Source organism: Mustelus asterias, chromosome 5 (assembly GCF_964213995.1).
Source record: "Mustelus asterias chromosome 5, sMusAst1.hap1.1, whole genome shotgun sequence".
In the NCBI taxonomy this organism is placed as follows: Eukaryota; Metazoa; Chordata; class Chondrichthyes; order Carcharhiniformes; family Triakidae; genus Mustelus; species Mustelus asterias.
Window position 1 is genome coordinate 146,425,397 of NC_135805.1, and position 25,564 is coordinate 146,450,960.

Here is a 25,564-nt window from a genome sequence, read left to right on the forward strand (position 1 = left end):
TTCCTTACATGAAGGGCATTAGCAAACCAAATGGAGTTTTAAAAATGATAATTGATGACAGTTTTGTGCTCACCATTACTTACAATAGCGTTATAATTACAGATTTCATGGTGCAGTCTCAGAGGTTCACATCACAGTAAGAACCCCTTCAGTCCATTGTGTCTGTGCCAGCCATCAAGCACCTATCCATTCTAATCCAATTTTCCAGCACTTTGTCCATAGCCACGTATGCTGTGGTATTTCAGATGCTCATCTAAACACTCCTTAAAAGTTGTGAGGGTTCCCGTCTTTACCCCTCCTCTGCAGGCAGCGAGATCCAGATTTCAAACATCCTTCTTCCTCAATTCTCCTGCTCCTTACCTTAAATCAGTCCTGCTAGGTTATCAGTCATTGAATTGAAATGTCACCTGCAGCCCTGGGAAGATTTGTACCCATGGCCAGCAGGAGCCATTCTGCATCCCCACGTGGCTACTTTAGTGACATTGCCACAAAGTTATCTCTTCCTCTTTAGTTCACCAGAGCCCTGATTCTTTATCCAAACTGTGACTTCCTTTTATAATGTTACAGCAAAATCTGCTTCCATCATTGATTCAGCTGCTGAATACAGAATCATGATATCAAACTGGAGGCCTGTGACCAGCGGTGTGCCTCAGGGATCAGTGCTGGGTCCACTGTTATTTGTTATTTATATTAATGTTTTGGATGAGAAATAGGTGGCATGTTTAGTAAGTTGGCAGATGACACCAAGATTGATGGCACAGTGGACAGTGAAAAAGGTTATCTTGGATTGCAACGGGATCTTGATCTTGATCAATTGGGCCAGTGGGCCGACAAATGGCAGATGGAGTTTAATTTAGATAAATGTGAGGTGATGCATTTTGGTAGATTGAACCAGGGCAGGACTTACTCAGTTGATGCTAGGGCATTGGGGAGAGTTACAGAACAAAGAGATCGAGGGGTACAGGTTCATATCTCCTTGAAAGTGGAGTCACGGGTGGACAGAGTGGTGAAGAAGGCATTCAGAATGCTTGGTTTCATTAGTCAGAACATTGAATACAGGAGTTGGGGTGTCTTGTTGAAGTTGTACAAGACATTGGTAATGCCACACTTGGAATACTGTGTACAGTTCTGACCACCCCATTATAGAAAGGATATTATTCTTCAACTAGAAAGAGTGCAGAAAAGATTTACTAGATGTTACCAGTACTTGATGGTTTGAGTTATAAGGAGAGGCTGGATCGACTGGAACTTTTCTCTCTGGGGCGTAGGAGGCGGCGGGATGATCTTATCGAGGCCTATAAAATAATGAGGGGCAAAGACAAGGTAGATAGTCAATATATTTTCCCAAATGTAGGGGAGGGAAAAACTAGTAGGCATAGATTTAAGCTGAGAGGGGAGAGATACAAAAGTGTCCAGAGGGGCAATTTTTTCACACAGAGGGTAGTGAGTGTCAGGAACAAGCTGCCAGATGTAGTAGTAGAGGAGGGTACAATTTTGTCTTTTAAGAAGCATTTAGACATTTACATGTGTAAGATGGGTATAGAGGGATATGGGCCAAATGCGGGCAATTGGAACTAGCTTAAGGGTTTAAAAAAAAGAGCGGCATGGACAAGTTGGGTTGAAGGGCCTGTTTCCGTGCTGTAAACCTCTATGACTCAATGAATCATAGAATCCTACAGCTCAGAAGGAGGTCATTCGGCCCATCGAGTCTGCACTGACCACAGTCCCACCCAGGTCCTATCACCATAACCCTATGCATTTACTCTAGCTAGGCCCCCTGACACTAAGGGGCAATTTAGCATGGCCAATCCACCTAACCCGCACATCTTTGGACTGTGTGAGGAAACCAGAACACCCGGAGGAAACCCACGCAGACACGAGGAGAATGTGCAAACTCCACGCAGACAGTGACCCAAGCCGGGAATTGAACCCGGGTCCCCGGCACTGTGTGGCAGCAGTACTAATCACTGTGCCACCATGCCACCCTAGTTACTCATTATTCAACCTTCAGGGAATGAAATGATCTCATTTCATCCATCAAAATCCTGAATGACCATGAACACAATTAACAAACACTGCCTGAGCATTCTGTGATACATGGTGTTAGGGACCAGACCAGAAACTCCAAGGTATTTTATGAAGTTGGCCTAAACCCCATTTGATTTTGGCATTACGGTGAAAATAAGATGTTTCGCTTGACGTATGACTCAATTGACCCACGAGGATGTTTTTACCCAAACAAACTTTATTTAAGAACAAAAGTTAGAATATAACAAAAAGAATGAACCTAATATTTACGAATTAAGATACTGACACATGGTAAAGTATAATCTTAACAGCTAGCTATCTCTGTTGTTCCAATTTAAAGCCGTATCCCCATAGACATACACCGTTCTTCAGAAGTAGTTAGCACAAATACAAGTATGGTCACGTGGTGCACGATTTCCAGCCTTTTAACAATTCTGGACAAAGATTTACTTTCCAGAGAAGGATATATCCTCAAACAGAAAAACTTCAGGGAAGTAACCCAATCTCCAGATTTCACAGAGGGGAAAAGGGAGCTGCTGCACTCTAAAACCTCAAAGCAACATCTAAAGAACAACCAAGCTTGAATTTTCTGCACACGCCTAGTTCCACTTAGACATATGACAATATGATCTGTCAATCATAGAATCATAGAATCCCTGCAGTGCAGAATGAGGCCATTTGGTCCATTGAATCTACACTGACTCTCTGACACAGTGTTTTGCCCAGACTCTCTCACCTGCCCAATCCCCATAACCCAAACATTTTACCATGGCTAATCCATCTAATCAACAGACCTTCAGACAGTAAGGGGTCATTTTTTAACCGTGACCAATCCCCCCTAACCCGCATATTTTTCAAGTGTGGGAGGAAACCGGAGCACCCAGAGGAAACCCACGGAGATACAGGAAAAAAGTGGAAACCCCACACAGTCACCCAAGGCCAGAATTGAACCCTGTGAGGCAGCAGTGCCAACAACTGTGCCCCCATGCCGCAACTTAATCAACTTAATCAAGTCTTATTCTGAAAAACCAGTAGGGCAAGTCTCAAAAATAGCAATCCTGCATTGGTCCAGATTAACATACTGTCTACATTGTGGTAGCCAGAATTGAGGTTGATGATGACATGCATGTTTCATAAAGGAATCACTGTTTCTTTTACACATATTGACAAAGCAAGGATCTGAAAGTCTTTCATCCATTTTGCCATGTCAACATATTTGTGGAATTTCCCAAATCCTATTCAAATTTCCAATGCCCCTTTGACCTTCATCCATTTCTACCTCCCTATATTTTCACCTATCTGACGTTTTACTTACCTTCCTAACTATCCACCTCTCCACCCACCTTTCCAATGAACTACCTGCCTTTCCACTTAGGATCATACAGTGCAGAGGAAGGCCATTTGGCCCATTGAGCCTGCACCGACAACAATCCCACCCAACCTCCCCAATCCCCACAACCTCATGTATTTACCCTGCTGATCCACCTGACACCACGGGGCAATTTTGCATGGTCAATCAACCTAACCTGCGCATCTTTGGAGTGTGGGAGGAAACCGGAGTACCCGGAGGAAACCCAAGCAGACAGAAAATGTGCAAACTCCACACAGACAGTCAGCTGCTAACCACTGTGCCACCTTGCCACCCAAAATGTATTTATTAGTGTCACAAGTAGGCTTTCATTAACACTGCAATGAAGTTACTGTGAAAATCCCCCAGCCGCCACACTCTGCCGCTTCTTTGGGTACACTGAGGGAGAATTTAGCACGGCCAATGCCCCTAAGCAGCATGTCTTTCAGACTGTGGGAGGAAACCAGAGCACCTGGTGAAAACCTCACGCAGACATGGGAACAATGTGCAAACTCCACACAGACAGTCACCCAAGCTGGGAATTGACCCAGTTCCCTGGCACTGTGAGGCAGCAGTGCTAAACACTGTGCCATCGTGTGGCCCCTACAGTGGCCAGACTGAATGAAAGTGTGAAACATAGAAACATAGAAACCTACAGTACAGAAAGAGGCCATTCGGCCCATCGAGTCTGCACCGACCACAATCCCAACCAGGCCCTACCCCCATATCCCTACATATTTTACCCGCTAATCCCTCTACTCTACGCATCCCAGGACACTAGGGGGCAATTTTTTAGCATGGCCAATCAACCTAACCCGCACATCTTTGGACTGTGGGAGGAAACCGGAGCACCCGGAGAAAACCCACGCAGACACGAGGAGAATGTGCAAACTCCACACAGACAGTGATCCAAGCCGGGAATCGAACCCAGGTCTCTGGAGCTGGGAAGCAGCAGTGCTAACCACTGTGCTACCGTGCAGGGAAATGGTCTTACCAAAAACTATCACTCTACTTACCTACCTTTCCAAATGTCCCACTGTCTTTCTACCTGCCTGTTTACTTTTGCATCCACATTTGTCTAAGTTGTTATCTGACTGTAAACATAAACCTCTTTCCAGGTAATTACCTTTGGAAAACAAAGCCAAGGAAAGGGGTCAACACAAATTCAGTTAAACAAAACATTTCACTTTACTTAACTTGAGGCATCAATACTCATACAGACTCATAACAGTGGCAACACTTCAACTCATTTAACTGTATCCCGCTGACTCTCACATTAACTCTAAACATTTAATGGAAGCCCAAAACTACCCGGTTTCAGCCAAATGGCCAGGTTGCTCTCTGTGTAGATCTTCCCTCCTGGTTCTTTGTCTTCTCTGAAGATGTTCTTCAGGGCACATTTGTGAAAGTGGACCTTGAGATGTCACTGGAGACAAAGTCTCAAACAGCATTTTTTTCTACCCCAAACTCCCCAGTCTTTCAGAGTGTTCTCTTAGTGCACACAGAGCGCACTTAGTCAATGATATCACCAGAACACAATCACAATGTTCACTTACAACCAATGGAGTTAATTGTGAACAACTCCCAAATGTTTCTGCCAAACCACACAAAGGTCACATAGTTTCACCGTGTAAGGATACGGTGAGAAACTTCAGCATTGGGAAGTCTAACGTAACCCGAACAACTACCCTTATTTGGTCAGCACAAAAAACATCAGGTCACAGCTCACAGGACAGGTCACGACTTGCAGCAGCATTCTAACCTACATTAAAACTTGGCCACAGTTCTCAGCATGCTTGATTCCCATTGTCATCATTGCTCTCACAGTTGATATTGCCGTTGTTGCTACTTTTGGTCACTTGGCCACAAAGTATAATGTTCCATTGCTTCCAACATTGATTCCTGAAGGTACAGGAATGGGTTGGCGGGAGGGAGGTTGTTGTTGAGTCGGGGAATAGTTTTTTGTAAGACCGTGGACCTGCACAACTTCACACTTCCATCGAGCCTGGCCACTCTATTTCACTAACAAGTGTTACATCTCAGTAACCACTGCTCCTTTATCGACAAGGGGCTGTCATTTTTGCTGAAATGCCCATACTGTAGATTTTTTTTAAGCAATTTTTTTCTGAACTTCAATCCATTGAACATCATCCATTTCCGGGTACCACATATTTGGATGGATGTGAGGTTGGTGGAGATGGCGCAGAATGGTTGGAGGGATGTAGTTTTGTGGCTACAGGTATAGTTTTAGATAAGTTGGAATTGCTCTGCTCGAAAAACATAAGGTAGAATACAGATTTCATCGAAGAACAGTTCTTAAAAAAGAGAAGTTTGTTTGAGATAGCACGGTAGCACAGTGGTTAGCACTGTTGCCTCACAATGCCAGGGACCTGGGTTCAGCCTTCGGTCACTGTCTGTGTGGAGTTTGCACGTTCTCCTCATGGTTGTGTGGATTACCCTTGGGTGCATCTGTTTTCCCCCAAAGTCCAAAGTTGTGCAGGTTAGGTGGATTGGCCATGCTAAATTGCCCCTTAGTGTCAAGGGGATTAATGGGGTAAATATTTTGGTTACGGGGATAGGGTCTGGGGAGGGTTGTTGTCAGTGCTGGCTCAATGCACTGAGTGGCCTCCTTCTGCACTTTAGGGACTCTATGATTCTGGAAGAAGAACAAATGTGTAATTAATTGCTGAGACAAGGAGCAAGAGACAATGATTTAAGGTTCTGTGTCAGAGTTGCAAGGAAAACATGCTTTTTTTCACGCTGCGAGTGGTACTGACCTGGAACGCAGTATCCACAAGGGCTGTGGAAACAGAGACGAAGAATGAGTTTGGAAGGACTTTGTTGGAATTAAGGAAATGTTGAAGGGATGCATTCTCTGCCTGAAATAACGCTGTATTTCTCTAATTCAAAGCACATTGTCCCCATGAACTCCTTCCTTTGCTTCAACAGAGGACTAAAGCAAATCATTAAAACTCAATTTGTCTCAAAATCAAATTTGAACAAAGTGCAAATTAATTTTGTCCCTGATCAATATCTCTGAATCTGTCTCCACTAACATCAGTTTGACCAGCCACTGATTTTCGGATTCATTATGGTTTTTAGACATTTGAAAAGCTTACTTTTGTGTGCCACCATTATGGCATGTCAGGAAGATGGAAATATTGCCAAGCTTAACAATTCCCTCGACAGAAAAAGAAACCTTCTATTCTCTTTTGTGAAATCTTTAATTTCCTCTTTAATTATATTCACTTCTTATAATTTCTTTCAAGTTCTTTTGACTGCAAAAACAAAATGCTTGGTGCAGGAAATACAAAATAGAGACTTAGCATGTTCGTCACAAGGGGCATGTCCGTTGGTGGTTCTTTTGGTTAGTTATGCTTTTTAAAACAACATCTCAAGTTCCCCTTTATTGCATTTCTCATGCTTGCTGATAATTCTTCATTCCTGAGTTCTTTTTGGTCACGACTGAATACTTAAACTGCTGGATAAAATGCATTTCTGTGTTCCGTCAAGTTACAAAATCTATTTATTCGGGGAGTAACTGACTTGGGTTTTGCCTCTTTCGCCTCGGCACGGTAGCGCAGTGGTTAGCACTCTTGCTTCACAGCTCCAGGGTCCTGGGTTCGATTCCTGGCTCGGGTCACTGTCTGTGTGGAGTTTGCACATTCTCCTTGTGTCTGTGTGGGTTTCCTCCGGGTGCTCCGGTTTCCTCCCACAGTCCAAAGATGTGCAGGTTAGGTTGATTGGCCAGGTTAAAAATTGCCCCTTAGAGTCCTGAGATGCGTAGGTGAGAGGGATTAGCGGGTAAATATGTGGGGTAGGGCCTGGGTGGGATTGTGGACGGTGCAGACTCGATGGGCCGAATGGCCTTCTTCTGCACTGTAGGGTTTCTATGATTTCTATGATGATTCCTTCACAGTAACGTGACTGCTGTGAAATTATCCACTTCAGTAGCAATAATAGAAAGACAAATTATTCTTTGAATGGGTGTAAATTTTGAGGGGTGGATACTCAGCAGAGCCTTGGTGTCCTCGTGCATCAGTCACTGAAAGTGAGCGTGCAGGTACGGCAGACAGTGAATAAGGCAAATGGTATGTTGGTCTTCATAGTGAGAGGGTTTGAATATAGGAATAGGGATGTTTTACTGCAATTGTATAGGGCATTGGTGAGGCCACAACTGGAGGAATGTGTGCAATTTTGGTGTCCTTATCTGAGGAAGGATATAGCGGGAGTACAGCGAAGGTTTACCAAGCTGATTCCTGGGATAGCAAGTTTTCCATATGAGGAGAGACTAGGTCGGTTAAGATTGTATTCAGTGGAGTTTAGAAGAGCGAGAGGGGATTTCAAAGAAACTTAGAAAATTCTAACAGGGTTAGACAGGGTAGATTAAGATAGAATGTTCCCAATGGTGGGGGAGCCCAGAGTTAGGGGTCATAGTTTGATGATAAGAGGTAAACCTTTTAGAACTGAGGTGAGAAGAAATTTCTTCACCCAGAGGGTGGTGAATTTGGGGAATTCATTACCGCAGAATGTAATTGAGGCCAAAACACTCTGATTTCAAGAAGAAATTCGATATCGCTCTTTGGGCTAAAGGGATCAAGGAATATTGGGAGGACATGGGGATCAGGATATTGAATTTGATTATCATCAATGACCAAAGTGAATGGTGGAGCAGGTACAAAGGTCTGAATGGCCTCCTCCGGCTTGTATTTGCTATGTGTCTATATTACTACACACCAGCACTGCTTCCTGTTTGAAGGCCTCACATTATCCCTTGACTCTTTTGTTTGTTGATTGCCTTTCATCAGATCAATGACGTGAACATTTAAGATTAGCCCACACCCAACAATATTTTTACCTTTGATCTGAAGAAATTAAGAACATAAGAAATAGGAGCGAGAGTTGACCATTCGGCCCATTCGACCTCTCCGCTATTCAATACTATCATGGCTGATTTTTGGGCTTCAACTCAATTTTCCTGCCTTCTCCCAGTATCCCTTAATTCCTCAAGAGGCCACAAATCCAACTCTCACAGCCACAAATATATTCAAGGATACAACGTTCACAATCCTCTGGGTAAGGGAATTCCAAAAGCTCACAACCCTTTGGGTTAAGAAGTAGCCCCTCATCTCAGACCTAAATTATCGGCCGCCTTCGTCCTTACTCTGAGACTGTCTCCCCCCCTCCACCCCCCTCCCCCTCCCCTCTTCCAGGAAATAGGTGCAACAGTCGCCCAAATTTATGCCAGAGACATGGGTGCAGCTCCTGGTTGGAAAAATCATGGTCGATAAATGTGTCTCTGTCTTTGCTTTTGGCTGTTTATATACTGTTGCCCTGAAACTGAGCTGGACAAGCCGTATGAATATTATATAATTCACTTCTGTTTCCATCAATTTAGTAGACTATATTCGCTGTTTACACAATGGCCTCTGTAACCCTAGGCAGACAACCCAGAGACTGGATAACCACTGGATCACCACTTGTTCAGTCTACCCTGAGTTTCCTGCTTCTAGTAATTTAATTTCCCACCTTGCTTCCTCTGGGACATCTCTGTCATTGCTCTGCCGCAGCGTTCGAATGGAGATCAGCACAAGCTCTGAGGAAATTATCTCATATTTTGATTCGCCAAGGCACGGCCTTGAGGCCTTTGTGAAGCATTCAGCAAATTGAAATCGTAACCCCCTCTTCCATCTTGATACATTTTTTCTTTTACCGGCTTTGAGTCACAGAGCCAGAGATGTCTAAGGCACAGGAAAAGGTCCTTCACCCCATTGCATCTGCAGCAGTCAAAGACAAAACATCTAACTATTCTAATCCCACATCTCAGCACAAAATCCATAGCCTTGTGTGCCTTGGCATTGCAAGGGCACATCTCTATACTGCTTAAATATTGTGAGGGTCTCTGCCTCCAACATTCTTTCAGGCAGTGAGTTCCAGACCCCCACAAACTTCTGGGTGAAAAGGTTTTTTCTGCACATCCCCTTGAAGCCTCCTGCCCCTTACCTTAAATCTATGCCCCCTGGTCATTGATCCCTCCACCAAGTTGAAAGGATTCTTCTTGTCTACTCTGTCTATGCTCCACAGAGTTTTATACACCTCAATCACGTCCCCACCCCCCCCCCACCCCCCCACCCCCCCCGCCTCAGTCTCCACTGCTCCAAGAAAACAACCCCAGTCTCTCCAATCTCTCTTCATAACCAAACTTCTCCAGCCCTGGCAACATCCTGGTAAATCTCTGCACTCTTTCCAGTGCTATCACATTGCTCCTATAATGTAGATTCCAGAATTGCTCACAATACTCTAGCTGTGGCACAACCAAAGTTTTATATAGTTCCAGCATAACCTCTTCAATGCAGTGCGTCGGTTATTAAAGGAAATTATACCATATGCCTTCTTAACCAGTTGCTCCACTGGCCCTGCTACCTAAGGGGCCGGTATATAAACATACCAGGTCTTGTTTCTTACTTTATCCTGCATGTCGTATTTCCATGGTTGCTTTGCGCCTCATCTGGACTTATACCTTTCTTTACCCATTACTCCACTCTTTGGCTTTTGCATTGTGGACCTTGTTTTGGAAATTTAATCCCTCCTTTGCTCTAAAACTATAAAGCTGTTGGGGGAACAAAAACACGCAGCAAGTTTGTCAGCAATTGTGGAGTGATAAACAGAATTAATGTTTCTGGACCAACATGGCCATTGTTCAGAACTGCAGGACTCAGTAGTGATGTGGGTCTGATGCTTTTTGAAAAGGAACCAAAGTCAGGTGGATAAAAGCAGGGAATATTAGAGATCAAAGCAAATTACTGTGGATGCTGGAATCTGAAACCAAAAGAGAAAATGCTGGAAAATCTCAGCAGGTCTGGCAACATCTGTAAGGAGAGACAAAAGCTGACATTTCGAGTCCAGATGACTCTTTGTCAAAGTTGTAATGCATAGAAAGTGGGAGATATTTATATTGTAAGGTGAGCAAATGAAAGATGATATCCAGGATAGGTCAGCCTTAGAAAAGGTAAATCAATTATCTTCTTAGAAACCCTACAGCACAGAAAGAGGCCATTCGGCCCATCGAGTCTGCACCAACCACAATCCCACCCAGGCCCTATCCCCATATCCTTACATATCTACCCACTAATCCCTCTAACCTACGCATCCCAGGACACTAAGGGCAATTCTTTAGCACGGCCAATCAACCTAACCCACACATCTTTGGACTGTGGGAGGAAACCGGAGCACCCGGAGGAAACCCAGGTAGACACGAGGAGAATGTGCAAACTCCACACAGACAGTGACCCAAGCCGGGAATCGAACCCAGGTCCCTGGAGCTGTGAAGCAGCAATGCTAACCACTGTGCTACCATGCCGAGATTAAATTAATAAAATTGTCACAAAGCAGAAGGATGGGAGTAGCATAAGTGACATAAAATAGTCCAGCATTGCTCTTTAAATGCATTTACTTGTATATCCGTTTGTAGTCATTTATGATTGATGCAGATTTTTATTCAATGAACTTCCAATCCTTCTAATTACATCAATTTAATTCGAATGCCACCTCCTAATGCTGGTAATTTATTCATCAAGGGGGCTATTTACTTCTGGCCTATCATTCTGGTTAGTCGCAATCACCCAATCCCTGTCCACAGAATTCTGACTCTCACCAAATTCACGATGTAATGTATCTACCATTCAGAGGTCAATTTGTGAAAGCCTTGGTCCACAAACTCTGAGCTTTAACAATCATTTCTCCAATGCTTGACCATACACAACCGCTCCGGGCTTACAAAACTCAAAGCATTGCGTCCAACATTAGGTGCCATTCAGCAATGAGGTAGCACTTGCTGGCCAATCCTGATTGCGCTGAGAAATTCACTGTTGAACCAATATCAGTCCACCTTGCACTGTGGCACTCAAAGCCATAGGTATTCACATACAACACTTTTTTTCTGTGCAAATGACATAAAATAGTCCAGCATTGCTCTTTAAATGCATTTACTTGTTTCTCATTGAAACAAAGGTTTGGTGGGCAGCCATTCCCGAGTTCATTCCTCATGGCAATTACTTCATTTATAAATGTTAACCTTCCTCTTTGAGTTTAAGGAACTGCTCATATTTAACATATTCTCTGGTCTATTCTTCATGCTATCACCTCTTCCATTCAGAGTTCACTTGCCAACCAATCAGCACTCTCGAAACTGCTGTTCACTTTGCTGTTTGGTGTTCTTGCACACCTGGACAAATGAGTGCAAGATAGTAAGCTTCAATGGAATGTCTCTATTTTCAGCAGAACACCAGTAGTTATATCATTGAAATGGCAACTTGCAGGTACAGCACTTAACAAGTCTGGGGCCACTCACAGAAGATTGATTGGCAAAAGCAAATACACACTTTCTGTAACAAAACAACCCTTTCAGGCAGCGTATTGTAAATGTATAGATCACAGATCAATGTCTTGCAAATGTGGGAAGTATGGTTATATACAATCAGTGGCGTCGTTGTATTGTCGGTGGACAAGCAATCCAGAGACACAGAGTAATGCTCTGGGGAACCCGGGTTCGAATTCACACCATAGCAGATGGTGAAATTTGAATTCAGTAAATCTGAGACTAAATGTTGATTGATGACCATGAAACCACTGTTATAAAAATATATCTGGTTCACTATTGTACTTTAGGGAAGGAAATCTGCGATCCGCACCTGGTCGGGCCTATATATGACTCCAGACTCACTCTTCAATTGTAATTGCTTGTGAAACATATAAAATAGGAGCAGGATTAGGCCATTCAGACCTTCTTGCGTTCTCTGACTTTCCCACAAGACGTAGACCTGACAGTTTTCTATGTTTAACTTCAGCTCCCAAACATAGAAACATAGAAGAAGGAGCAGGAGGAGGCCATTTTGCCCTTCGAGCCTGCTCCGCCATTCATCACAATCATGGCTGATCGTCCAACTCAATAGCCTAATCCTGCTTTCTCCCCATAACCTTTGATCCCATTCGTCCAAGTGCTATATCTAGCCGCTTCTTGAATACATTCAGTGTTTTGGCATCAACTACAATCTGTGGTCATGAATTCCATAGATTCACCACGCTTTGGATGAAGAAATGTCTCCTCACCTCCGTCCTAAATGGTTTACCCCGAACCTTCAGACTGTGACCCCTGGTTCTGGACACCCCCACCATCAGGAACATCCTCCCTGCATCTACCCTGTCTTGTCCTGTTAAAATTATATAAGTCTCTATGATCCCCCCTCATTCGCCTGAACTCCAGTGAGAACAATCCTAATCAATAAATCTCTCCTCATGCATCAGTCCCACCGTCCCCGGAATCAGCCTGGGAAACCTTCGCTGCACTCCCTCGAGAGCAAGAACATCCTTCCTCAGAAAGGGAGGCCATGTCCCAATTTTAGCAATTTGTCAATGGGCGATGGAGACCTGCAACTATCCATTTGTTGTAACTTCTTTTCCTGTCACAGCAACATAGTAAAAGGGGGTAGTCAACTTGGCCCTCTGAGCCTGCTCTTCTAAACGAAAACTAATCTGTGACCTCTACATCATGTTCACAGGACACCCCAATCCCCTGATGGTCATTAGTATCCAGAAATCTAACATTTACAATGCTCTGACATTCAGCAGCCCTTTAGGGTCGGGAATTCCAAAGATTCCCGTCCCTCTGAGTGAAGAAATTCCTCGTTACCTCATTATTAAATGGCCTCTCCTTTATTCTGAGATGGTAACCCCTGATGTTGGACCCCCCAGCAAGGGGAAACATCCTCTTTACATCTTTCTGGTCACGACACATAAGAGGCTTGGATGATTCATTGATCACCTCTTTGAAACTCTCGTGAAAATGCACACAGTTCTTCAATCTCTCCTCATAAGATAATCATATCATCACAGAATTCACTTTGTGGCACTCCCTCGAGGATGGCTATAACCTTCCTTTGCAATGGAGAGCAACATTTCCAGAAATACTCCACATTCAATCTGACCAAGACTTTGTACAATTTCAGCAGTAACTCTTTACTCCTGTCCTCAAATGCCTTTGCATTGGATGCCAAAACTGCAAACGTTTAACTTATCATCTGTGTAAAAATCAATCATTTACATGAAAAATAGCCGTGTCCCTAACGTTAATTCCTGTGAAACAACACTGTGTATTCTCCAGTAAGGAAGCCAATTGTTCAACATTAATCTGTTTTTTGCCCTTGGTCAGGCAGATGGGATCAACCTCAGCACCCTCATCAACACTCTCTTCTTGGAAGAAAGAAATGCTTTCTAATATGCTCACTCACACACACACACACACATAGAATCCCTACAGTACAGAAGGAGGCCATTCGGCCATTGAGCCTGCACTGACAACAATTCCGTAATTCCCCGTAACCCCACATATTTACCCTGCTAATCCCCTCGAAATTAGGTTCAATTTAGCAATCAGCCTAACCCGCACGTCCTTGGAGTGTGGGAGGAAACCGGGGCACCCGGAGAAAACCAACGCAGACACAGGGAGAAAATGCAACCTCCACACAGGCAGTGAATCGAACCCCGGTCCCGGACGCTGTGAGGCAGCAGTGCTCACCACTGTGCCACTGTGCCACCCTGACATACCTTTGCTCACACACTCATATGTACACACACATACACATACAAAGGCGCACATACACGAGGCACACAATCTCTCGCCCTCTGTTACGGATACATGTGCGGTAAAACACTCACACACAATCACACAAAGGATCCCCCAAGTTCTCTCTCATGCTCACACACCCACACACTGACACACACACGCATACAATACACATTCACAAACACACATGCACACGCACTCTCTCTCATACAGAAAAGCACTCATACACAAACACAATCACACACTAATTCTCACTCACCCACCCTCTTGCCCCCACCTCCCCCCCCCCCCCACCCATCCCCACACACACACACGCACACACATTAGTGCACATAATTACTTTGTCTCTCTCGCTCTCTCTCTCTGTCACACAAACACTGAGACAGAACGGTGGCACAGTAGTTAGCACTGCTGCCTCACAGTGCCAGGGAGTGGTCTCGATTCCTGGCTTGGGTCACTGTCTGTGGTGAGTCTGCACGTTCTCCTCATGTCTAAGTGGGTTTCCTCCGGGTGCTCTGGTTTCCTCCCACAGCCCGAAAGATGTACTGGTTAGTTGCATTGGAAATGCTAAATTCTCCCACAGTGAACCAAAACAGGTGCCGGAGTGTGGCGACCAGGGGATTTTCACAGGAACTTCACTGCAGTGTTAATGACACTAATAAATAAACATACACACACATCACCAACTGACAGTTATTGGTCTATTTCAAAGGATTGTATCATGAGTATTTTCATTCAGAATTATAAAATCATCACATTACAAGTTCTGTTTGAAGACATGAATTAAGAACGAACAATGATAAACTTCTAACTTTTCTCCGTTAACTAAAACTTTCTGGGGTTTTTTTCTGAATGGAAAATCACAGCAATCAACACAATCTCAAATATGACATTTCTGTTTATATTTTTCAGTGGAAATGGTGTTTCCGATGACAGCACAAGGTATGTTGAATTCAAAACAGTTCATAATCTTTTAAACGGCTACTAGATAGCCAGTAGTCATCATTCATTTCACAGCGCCAGGGACACAGGTTCAATTCCGGTCTCCAGTGACTCTCTGTGTGGAGTTTGGTCATTCTCCCTGTGTCTGCATGGGTTTCCTCCAGGTGCTCCGGTTTCCTCCCACACTCCAAAGGTGGACTTAGGTTGACTGGCCATGCTAAATTGCCGCTCAATGCTAGGGCGAGGAGCAGGGTAAATATGTGGACTTAACGGAATATAGGGATAAGGCCTGATTGTTGTTGGTGCAGGTTCAGTGGGCCGAATGGCCTCCTTCTGCACTGCAGGAACTCTATGATTCTATGCTATGGGATTCTTTGATTGTATAACTGATCCCGCTGTTGCTGGGTCAAAATTCTGGAATTCCCTCCCTATCAATAGTGTGAATATGTCCAGACTATTTGTACTGTAGCAGTTCAAGAAGATGTGTGACAACTACCTTCTGATTTACAATTAAAGATGCATAATAAAAATGCTTCTCACGCCCCATGATGGAAGAAAAAGTAGTCTTTCCTGACATGTGGCAGCATGGTGGCACAGTGGTTAGCACTGCTGCCTCAGATCGCCAAGGACCCAGGTTCAATTCTGGTCTTGGGTGACTGTTTGTATGGAGTTTGCACATTTTCCCCATGTCTGTGTGGGTTTCCTCCCGCAGTGCAGAGATGTGCCAGCGAGGTGGATTGGCCATGCTAAATTGCCCCTTAGTGTCCAAAGATGTGGAGGCAAGGTGGATTGGCCATGCTAAATTGCCCCTTAGTATCCAAACATGTGTAGGTTAGGTGGATTGGCCACGCGGAATTTCCCATTAGTGTCCAAAGATGTGAAGGTTAGGTGGATTGGCCATGCTAAATTGCCCCTTAGTGTCCAAAGATGTGGAGGCAAGGTGGATTGGCCATGCTAAATTGCCCCTTAGTATCCAAACATGTGTAGGTTAGGTGGATTGGCCACGCGGAATTTCCCATTAGTGTCCAAAGATGTGAAGGTTAGGTGGATTGGCCATGCTAAATTGCCCCTAAGTGCCCAAAAATGGGTAGGTTAAGTGGATTGACCATGTTAAGTTGCCCCTTAGTGTCCAAAGATGTGCAGGTTAGGTTAATTGAAAATGCTAAATTGCCCCTTAGTGTCCAAAGATGTGCAGGTTAGGTTAATTGGCCATGCTAAATTGCCCCTTAGTGTCCAAAAATGTGCCAGTTAGGTGGATTGGTCATCGTAAATTGCCTCTTAGTGTCCAAAGATGTGCCAGTTAGATGGATTGGCCATGCTAAGTTTCCCCTCAGTGTCCAAAGATGAGCTGGTTAGATGGATTGACCATGCTAAATATTTCTCCTTCATGTCCAAAGATGTGCCGGTTAGGTGGATTGGCCGTGCTAAATTGCCCCATAGTGTCCAAAAATGTGCAGGTTAGGTGGGTTAGCCATGGTAAATTGCCTCTTAGTATCAGAAAATGTGTAGGTTCAGTGGATTGGCCCTGCTGAATTGCCCCTTAATGACCAAGGATGTACAAGAGGAATTAGCAGGGTAAATAGTCAAGTTATGGGGATAGGTACTGGATGGGGTGAACTGTTGGAGAGTCGATGCAGACTCGATGGGCCGAACGGCCTCCTTCTTCACGGTATGAAGGATAAGACTCCATATCAAGGTTATTCAATGTCCTTATGAAGCCCTTTGGTAGTATTTTTTTTATTATTGCATGAATGGCAATATCTAAATACTTGTTATTAGAGTTTCTGCTGAAGATTACACAATAACTATCTGCAGTTGACCCGGTCATTTTGGGAAGTTCCTTTCCCATCAGCAGAAACTATTTGTGGCTCGACATCTTTCTCCTTTCTCTTGAGATGGTCATGCGGTTACTGAATTGCAGAACAACGTTACCGGTGCCACGTGATAGCGAGTTGAGGAACAGGGAGAGAGTGCAGTTAAACGTTTGGTTGCAGGGATGGTGTAGGAGGGAGGGTTTCAGATACGTGGATAATTGGAACACATTCTGGGGAAGGTGGGACCTGTACAAACAGGACGGGGTGCACCTGAACCAGAGGGGCATCAATATCCTGGGAGGGAAATTTGTTACGGCTCTTCAGAGGGGTTTAAACTAATTTGTCAGGGGAGTGGGAAAAGGAGTTGTAGTCCAGAAGTCAATGTTGAGGGTGGTGAGGTATTGGGGAAGGTATCAAGGTCAAGGGTGGGTACCGGTAGACAGGAAGGTGGGTTGAAGTGTGTCTACTTCAATGCAAGGAGCATCTGGAACAAGGTAGATGAACTTGGGGCGTGGATTGGTACTTGGGACTACGATGTTGTGGCCATTACGGAGACGTGGGTAGAACAAGGACAGGAATGGTTGTTGGACGTTCCGGGGTATAGATGTTTCAGTAAGTATAGGGAAGCTGGTAAAAGAGGTGGAGGAGTAGCATTGTTAATCAAGGATAGTTTAACGGCTGCGGAAAGGCACTGCAAGGGGGATCTGCACACTGAGGTAATATGGGCTGAGGTTAGAAATAGGAAAGGAGCGGTCACGTTGTTAGGAGTTTACTATAGGCCCCCAAATAGTAATAGAGATGTGGAGGAAGAAACTGCAAAGCAGATTATGGATATGTGTGGGCGTCACAGGGTAGTTGTCACGGGGGACTTTAACTTTCCAAATATTGATTGGAACCTTTGTAGGTCAAATAGTTCGGATGGGGCAGTTTTTGTGCAGTGTGTGCAGGAGGGTTTCCTGACACAATATGTGGATAGGCCGACAAGAGGTGAGACCACATTGGAATTGGTACTGGGAAATGAACTGGGCCAAGTGTTAGATTTGGTTGTGGGAGAGCACTTTGGAGATAGTGACCACAATTCGGTGTCTTTTGTTATTGCAATGGAGAGGGATAGGGCCGTACGGCAGGGCAAGGTTTACAATTGGGGGAGAGGTAATTATGATGTGGTTAGGCAAGAATTAGGGGGCATAAGATGGGAACAGAAACTGTCAGGGAAAGGCACTAATGAAAAGTTTTCAAGGAACAAATACTGAGTGTCCTTGATAGGTATGTCCCTGTCAGGCAGGGAACCATGGTTCACGAAAGAGGTGGAATGTCTTGTGAAAAGGAAGAGGGAAGCTTATGTAGGGATGAGGAAACAAGGTTCAGATGGCTCGATTGAGGGTTACAAGTCAGCAAGGAATGAGCTGAAAAAGGGGCTTAGGAGAGCAAGAAGGGGACATGAGAAGTCCTTGGCGGGTCGGATCAAGGAAAACCCCAAGGCTTTTTACTCTTATGTGAGGAATAAAAGAATGACCAGTGTGAGGTTTGGGCCGGTCAAGGACAGTAGTGGGAACTTGTGTATGGAGTCAGTAGAGATAGGCGAGGTGATGAATGAATACTTTTCTTCAGTGTTCACCAAGGAGAGGGGCCATGTTTTTGAGGAAGAGAAGGTGTTACAGGCTAATAGGCTGGAGGAAATAGATGTTCGGGGGGAGGATGTCCTGGCAGTTTTGAATAAACTGAAGTTCGATAAGTCCCCTGGGCCTGATGAAATGTATCCTAGGATTCTTTTGGAGGTAAGGGATGAGATTGCAGAGCCTTTGGCTTTGATCTTTGGGTCCTCACTGTCCACGGGGATGGTGCCAGAGGACTGGAGAGTGGCGAATGTTGTTCCTCTGTTTAAGAAAGGGAATAGAAATGACCCTGGTAATTATAGGCCGGTTAGTCTTACTTCGGTGGTTGGTAAGTTGATGGAAGAGGTCCTTAGGGATGGGATTTACGACCATTTAGAAAGATGCGGATTAATCCGGGATAGCCAGCACGGATTCGTGAAGGGCAAGTCGTGCCTCACAAATTTGAGAGAATGTTTTGAGGAGGTAACTAAGTGTGTTGATGAAGGTAGGGCAGTTAATGTCATATACATGGATTTGAGTAAGGCGTTTGATAAGGTCCCCCATGGTCGGCTTATGATGAAAGTAAGGAGGTGTGGGATAGAGGGAAAGTTGGCCGATTGGATAGGTAACTGGCTATCTGATCGAAGACAGAGGGTGGTGGTGGATGGAAAATTTTCGGACTGGAGGCAGGTTAACAAAGAACAAAGAACAATACAGCACAGGAACAGGCCCTTCGGCCCTCCAAGCCCGCGCCGCTCCCCGGTCCAGGATTGAATCCTGAATCCAGGATCCCCGTCCAATTTTCCAGCCTATCTACATACCAATATCCTATCCACCGAGCTGTCCCTCACAGCTACGATGCTTTGTTCATTACAACCTATTAACTTACCCCCACCCCCCCATTCCAGACCATGTGATCTCCAGGGAGAGGCGAAAACCCAGAGTGAAAAACCCCAGGACCAATATGGGGAAAAAAAATCTGGGAAATTCCTCTCCGACCCCCTGAGGCGATCGAAACGAGTCCAGGAGATCACAATGGCCCCGATCGGAAAATGCTTCCCAACCCTAGTCATTTCCACTTCCACGAACACCATATGAATTCCCTGCCCCCGAGACAGGTTCCCAACTATCCGCAGTCTCACTCTGTACTGGCCCAGCAAGATGATCATAGAATGAAGCCTTGAAACGAGAAACCAGGAACAATTAGCCCGCGCCGCTCCCTGGTCCAAACTAGACCACTCTTTTGTATCCCTCCATTCCCACTCCGTTCATATAGCTGTCTAGATAAGTCTTAAACGTTCCCAGTGTGTCCGCCTCCTCCATCTTGCCCGGCAACACATTCCAGGCCCCCACGACCCTCTGTGTGAAATATGTCCTTCTGATATCTGTGTTAAACCTCCCCCCCTTCACCTTGAACCTATGACCCCTCGTGAACGTCACCACCGACCCGGGGAAAAGCTTCCCACCGTTCACCCTATCTATGCCTTTCATAATTTTATACACCTCTATTAAGTCTCCCCTCATCCTCCGTCTTTCCAAGGAGAACAACCCCAGTTTCCCCAATCTCTCCTCATAACCAAGCCCCTCCATACCAGGCAACATCCTGGTAAACCTCCTCTGTACTCTCTCCAAAGCCTCCACGTCCTTCTGGTAGTGTGGCGACCAGAACTGGACGCAGTATTCCAAATGCGGCCGAACCAACGTTCTATACATCTGCAACATCAGACCCCAACTTTTATACTCTATGCCCCGTCCTATAAAGGCAAGCATGCCATATGCCTTCTATATGTTACTCACAGTATATCTTAATGTCCCGAGGAGATTAAAAAAATCCTTCTCACCATCTATCATGTCAAGCATTGCTGCATCCAGGATTGTCTACATTGCGGAGGATGCAAACATGTTGCTGAAAATTTTTATCTTGTAGACGTGAGTAAGAGTAAGTTCTTCACCACCTTCTCCACCTGTGACGTCACCTTCAAAGATCTGTGGACTTGCACAGGTTAATAGAGGTTGCTAGTGGAGTGCCACAGGGATCAGTGCTTGGTCCTCTGCTCTTTGTGATTTTTATTAATGACTTAGAGGAGGGGGCTGAAGGGTGGATCAGTAAATTTGCTGATGACACCAAGATTGGTGGAGTAGTGGATGAGGTGGAGGGCTGTTGTAGGCTGCAAAGAGACATAGATAGGATGCAAAGCTGGGCTGAAAAATGGCAAATGGAGTTTAACCCTGATAAATGTGAGGTGATTCATTTTGGTAGGACTAATTTAAATGTGGATTACAGGGTCAAAGGTAGGGTTCTGAAGACTGTGGAGGAACAGAGAGATCTTGGGGTCCATATCCACAGATCTCTAAAGGTTGCCACTCAAGTGGATAGAGCTGTGAAGAAGGCCTATAGTGTGTTAGCTTTTATTAACAGGGGGTTGGGGTTTAAGAGCCGTGTGGTTATGCTGCAACTGTACAGGACCTTGGTGAGACCACATTTGGAATATTGTGTGCAGTTCTGGTCACCTCACTATAAGAAGGATGTGGAAGCGCTGGAAAGAGTGCAGAGGAGATTTACCAGGATGCTGCCTGGTTTGGAGGGTAGGTCTTATGAGGAAAGGTTGAGGGAGCTCGTGCTGTTCTCTCTGGAGCGGAGGAGGCTGAGGGGAGACTTAATAGAGGTGTATAAAATGATGAAGGGGATAGATAGAGTGAACGTTCAAAGACTATTTCCTCGGGTGGATGGAGCTATTACAAGGGGGCATAACTATAGGGTTCATGGTGGGAGATATAGGAAGGATACCAGAGGTAGGTTCTTTACGCAGAGAGTGGTTGGGGTGTGGAATGGACTGCCTGCAGTGATAGTGGAGTCAGACACTTTAGGAACATTTAAGTGGTTCTTGGATAGGCACATGGAGCACACCAGGATGGTAGGGAGTGGGATAGCTTGATCTTGGTTTCAGATAAAGCTCGGCACAGCATCGTGGGCTGAAGGGCCTGTTCTGTGCTGTACTGTTCTATGTTCTATGTTCTAACCATGTGAAGATCCTCTTTTGTCAGGCAGAGTTCTTGGCAAAATATGGTGCAAGAGTCAGAATGTGCCAATCAAACAAGGGGAAGATAGGAAAGACATAACAAGAAATTTGTTGTTATGTATTCAGTCAGAAGATGAGGGCCCCACTGGTAGAATCATAGAATCCTACAGTGCAGAAGGAGGCCATTTGGCCCATTGAGTCTGCGCCGACCACAATCTCTCCCAGGCTCTATCCCCAGTCATTTACACTGGCTAGTCCCCCCTGACACGAAGGAGCTATTTAGCATGGCCAATCCACCTTTGGACTGTGGGAGGAAACTGGAGCACCCAAAGGCAGCCCACGCAGACATGGGGAGAATGTGCAAACTCCACACAGAAAGGAAACCAAGCCAGGAATTGAAGCCGGGTCACTGGCGCTGTGAGGCAGCAGTGCTAAACACTGTGCCACCGTGCCACCCCATTTGTTGCCCATCCCTTAACTGAGTGGCTTTGTATGCCATTTTAAAAAACAATTAAGACTGAATCACATTGCAGTGTGCCTGCAGTCAAAAGTAGGCCAGACCAGGTTAGCAAAGATGGTTAGAGTTTCCACGAACCAGTTGAGTTTTTACAACATAGTTCTGAGGTGGGATCTGGGTGTCACGCTGCGTGAATCGCAAAACGTCAGTACGAAGGATACATCAAGTCATTTAAAAAGTTTATGAAATATTTGGATTTATTGCGAGGACAATTGAAAACAAAAGTAGGAAGGTTCTACTTTAGATGTACAGGACATTGGTGAGTCCAAATCTAGAGCATTGCATACATTGCTGATTTCCATATTTAAGGAAGGATGTAAGTGTTTTCGAAACAGTTCAGGGAAGGTTTACTCAGCTAATTCTTGGAAAGGATGGTTTGCCTTATAAGGAAAGTGTGGCTCAGTTAATCTTGTACCCACTGGAGTTTAGAAGAGTAAGAGGTAACTTGACTCAACCATATTCGATCCTGAGGGATCTTGACAGAGTGGATGTGGAGAGGATGTTTTCTCTTGTGGGAGAATGTAGAACTTGGGGGTCACTCTTTAGTATGAGGGGTTCCTCATTTTGGACAGATCATGTTTTACCCAGGACTAACGCCCAGAAAGAAAACACAGGGTTGGAATGATAACCGTGGTTCATTCCTTGCAAGTGTGATGTGCGAAAATGTGAGGAATGGGAGAGGACTGGAGGAATTAAATGGGGAGAGATTGTAAAACTCAATGGTGTGGAGGGAACTGGCTGTCCTGTGTTACAATCCTTGCTAATGTTATAACTGGATGGAAAGGCGCCAGATTGGAACCCTGGCTCTAAAGACCAGAACTTTTACTCTTTTTAAATATCTTTTTTTTTAGTTTATTTATTAGTGTCACAATTAGGCTTACATTAACAACACTATGAATTTACTGTGAAAATCCCCTCGTCGCCATCCTCCGGCGCCCGTTCGGGTACACTGAGGGAGAATTTAGCATGGCCAATGCACCTAACCAGCATGTCCTTCAGACTGTGGGAGGAAACCGGAGCACCCGGAGGAAACCCACGGAGACACGGGGAGAACGTGCAGACTGTGCACAGGCAGTGACCCAAACCGGGAATCGAATCCGGGTCCTGGTGCTTGAGGCAGCAGTGCTAACCACTGTGTCACCATGCTGCCAAACATGGAGGAACAGAGTCACATGACCACTAATTAATTGTCAGAGAAAGGGAAAAAATATTAAACATAACAAATGGATGATAATAGAATGCTGCTTTATTCCTCCTTTCGCTCAGCCAATACATGTAGGATTTAGGATTGACATGGATGACAAAGTGCATTTGAAGCTATAAGGGTCTCATTAGCTCAAAGATGTTGTTTGTGGATTTCTCCTCAGAATACCCCCAGATGATTGTCGTGTGAGAATTTCCAAACTGCACTCCAAAAATATGCTTTAAAATCTTCTCCCCTCACTATATATTCAATGAGGGATCTGGATTTCCAAATCCAGTTCACTTTTTCCAAATGCTCTGTTAAACCAGAGCTTCCACCCCTTTTCCTGCAGTAGGTGCGTGCGAGGATTTTGGATGAACCCTTTCAGGTTTCACTCATGCACCAATTCTGATATCCAGTCAATACTTTATAATTTATTTATATTAAATTGTATGGTGGCACAGTGACATATTTCTGCCTCACAGCACCAGGGATCCAGGTTCAATTCCCGGCTTCAGTCACTGTCCGTGTGGAGTTTGCACGCTCTCCCCATCTCTGCGTGGGTTTCCTCCGGGTGCTCCGGTTTCCTCCCACACTCCAAAGATGTGCAGGTTAGGTTGATTGGCTGTGATAAATTGCCCCTGAGTGTCAGGTGGGCTAGCGAGGGTAAATGCATGGGATTAGGGGGAATAGGGTGGGGTTGTTGTCGGTGCAGGCTTGATGGGCTGAATGTCCTCCTTCTGTGAATTCCATGATTTTATGATATTTCAATCCTTTGGATTGCTTTCAGAAAAACCTTTCTCTGGTGTCCTCGGCTTTGTCGGGTGCTCCTGATCAGAATCCTGTTCCAGTTCTCAGTTTCTTCTTTGTTCTGGTTACATCCAGACCATCAGGAAACCTGTCTTCATTTTCCCTAGATTATTAATTAGTTGCCCTTCAGTTCTTTGGCACTGTCTGTCTGAACGATGTCTCCCACTGCTTCCAGCTTCCAGCTAAAATGAAAGAACGAAGAAAACTTCTTCTTCTATCCCCTATCACCTTCCGAACCCCACAGCCCCCACCCCATAGCCCTCCATTCCCCCCCCCCCCACACCCCGACTACCCCCACCCACCATCTCCCTATCCTCACACCTCCTTACCCCCACCTTTCTACCCCCTTACCCCATCTTTCCACCACCCGTCCCCCGCACTATGCTCAGCTTCCTACTCCCCACCCTCACCTCCCTATCCCCACACCTCCCTACCCCCAAAACCCCTAACCACCACCTCCCCATCCCTTAACCCCCACCACCTCCCCCCCACATTCCTACCCCCTTCCCCTCACCCCCGACCCCTCAACCGTTCCTCCCTACACCCCTGACCCCCACCATCCCACTGCCCCTCACCTCTCTGCACCCCACTATCACCCACCTTCCCACCTCCACCACCCCCCAGACCTCCCCACAACCCTACCCCCACCACCACCTGCTTAAAGCCCCGCCTGCCTTACATCAGTATCTACTGGCTGTTTGAGTAAAACACCACCAGCCATTGATCAATGTGATAAAAGCAGAAGTCGATGGTCGTCATGATGTGGAGATGCCGGTGTTGGACTGGGGGAAACACAGTAAGAGTTTTAACAACACCAGGTTAAAGTCCGAAAGCTAATGGCAATTGCTACCAAATAAGCCTGTCGGTCTTTAACCTGGTGTTGTTAAAACTCTTAGTATAAAAGCAAAATACAGCGGATGCTGGAATCTGAAACAAAAACAGAAAATGCTGCAAAATCTCAGCAGGCCTTGTAAGGGAAATTGTACTGGATATTGTATGAGTTAGGTATGGAATTCAGATTCATAGGTCTTAGTGAAATGATAAAGTAGATTTAGGTCTTAGTGAAATGATAAAGCAGATTTAGGTGAGTAGTGAGATGGGTATGTAACCTATGTGACCTAATGTAACCTAAAGTAACCTCGTGTGACCTAACGTAATCAAACCTAGAATGGATGACCTAATGTAATCAAGTATAGTTGATATGATCAAAGCAGAGGACCCAGAGAAGTAGTATAGCAGTCACTAGTTAACGAAAGCAAACAATAGTCACTTGGGAGAACAATGAATACTGCTCAGTGGTTCAACTTAATGTTGGTCCATAATAAAAAGAGAGAATAAAGTGAGCATGTTTTTTCTAACACATTCGGCCTAAGTCAGCAAAACCACGATTATTGTACAAGCAGAGAAGTTTACATAAGGGCAAGAATTATAACCACCATGGTTTAAGAAACAAAGAGATGTAACAGGGAGCGACCAATCGCGAATAAAACAGATAAAGAGTCAACTAAAAACAATGGTGGCCAAAGGAAGGTCAGGCTGTAAAGTAAGATAAGAATCAAGGTCGGGCTGTAAAGTAAGATAAGAATCTTGAGATATGGAGCTGAAATGTACATAAAAAGACTGTAAGCCTGAGGGCTCGTCGGATTGTTCCGGACATCCCGACTTTATTCTGTTGTGCTGGGAAAT

At 45.0% G+C, this 25,564-nt stretch overlaps 1 protein-coding gene across 3 annotated transcripts in view; it reads left to right on the forward strand.

The window, feature by feature from the left end:
• The window catches only part of LOC144493873 (Fc receptor-like protein 3), an 88,376-nt gene that overhangs the window by 4,673 nt on the left and 58,139 nt on the right, over positions 1-25,564 (forward strand). For all 3 annotated transcript variants that reach the window (XM_078213449.1, XM_078213448.1, XM_078213450.1), the window contains one exon: positions 14,910-14,939. In XM_078213449.1, the coding sequence (XP_078069575.1) occupies positions 14,910-14,939 (30 nt within the window). The remainder of the gene's footprint in view (positions 1-14,909; positions 14,940-25,564) is intronic.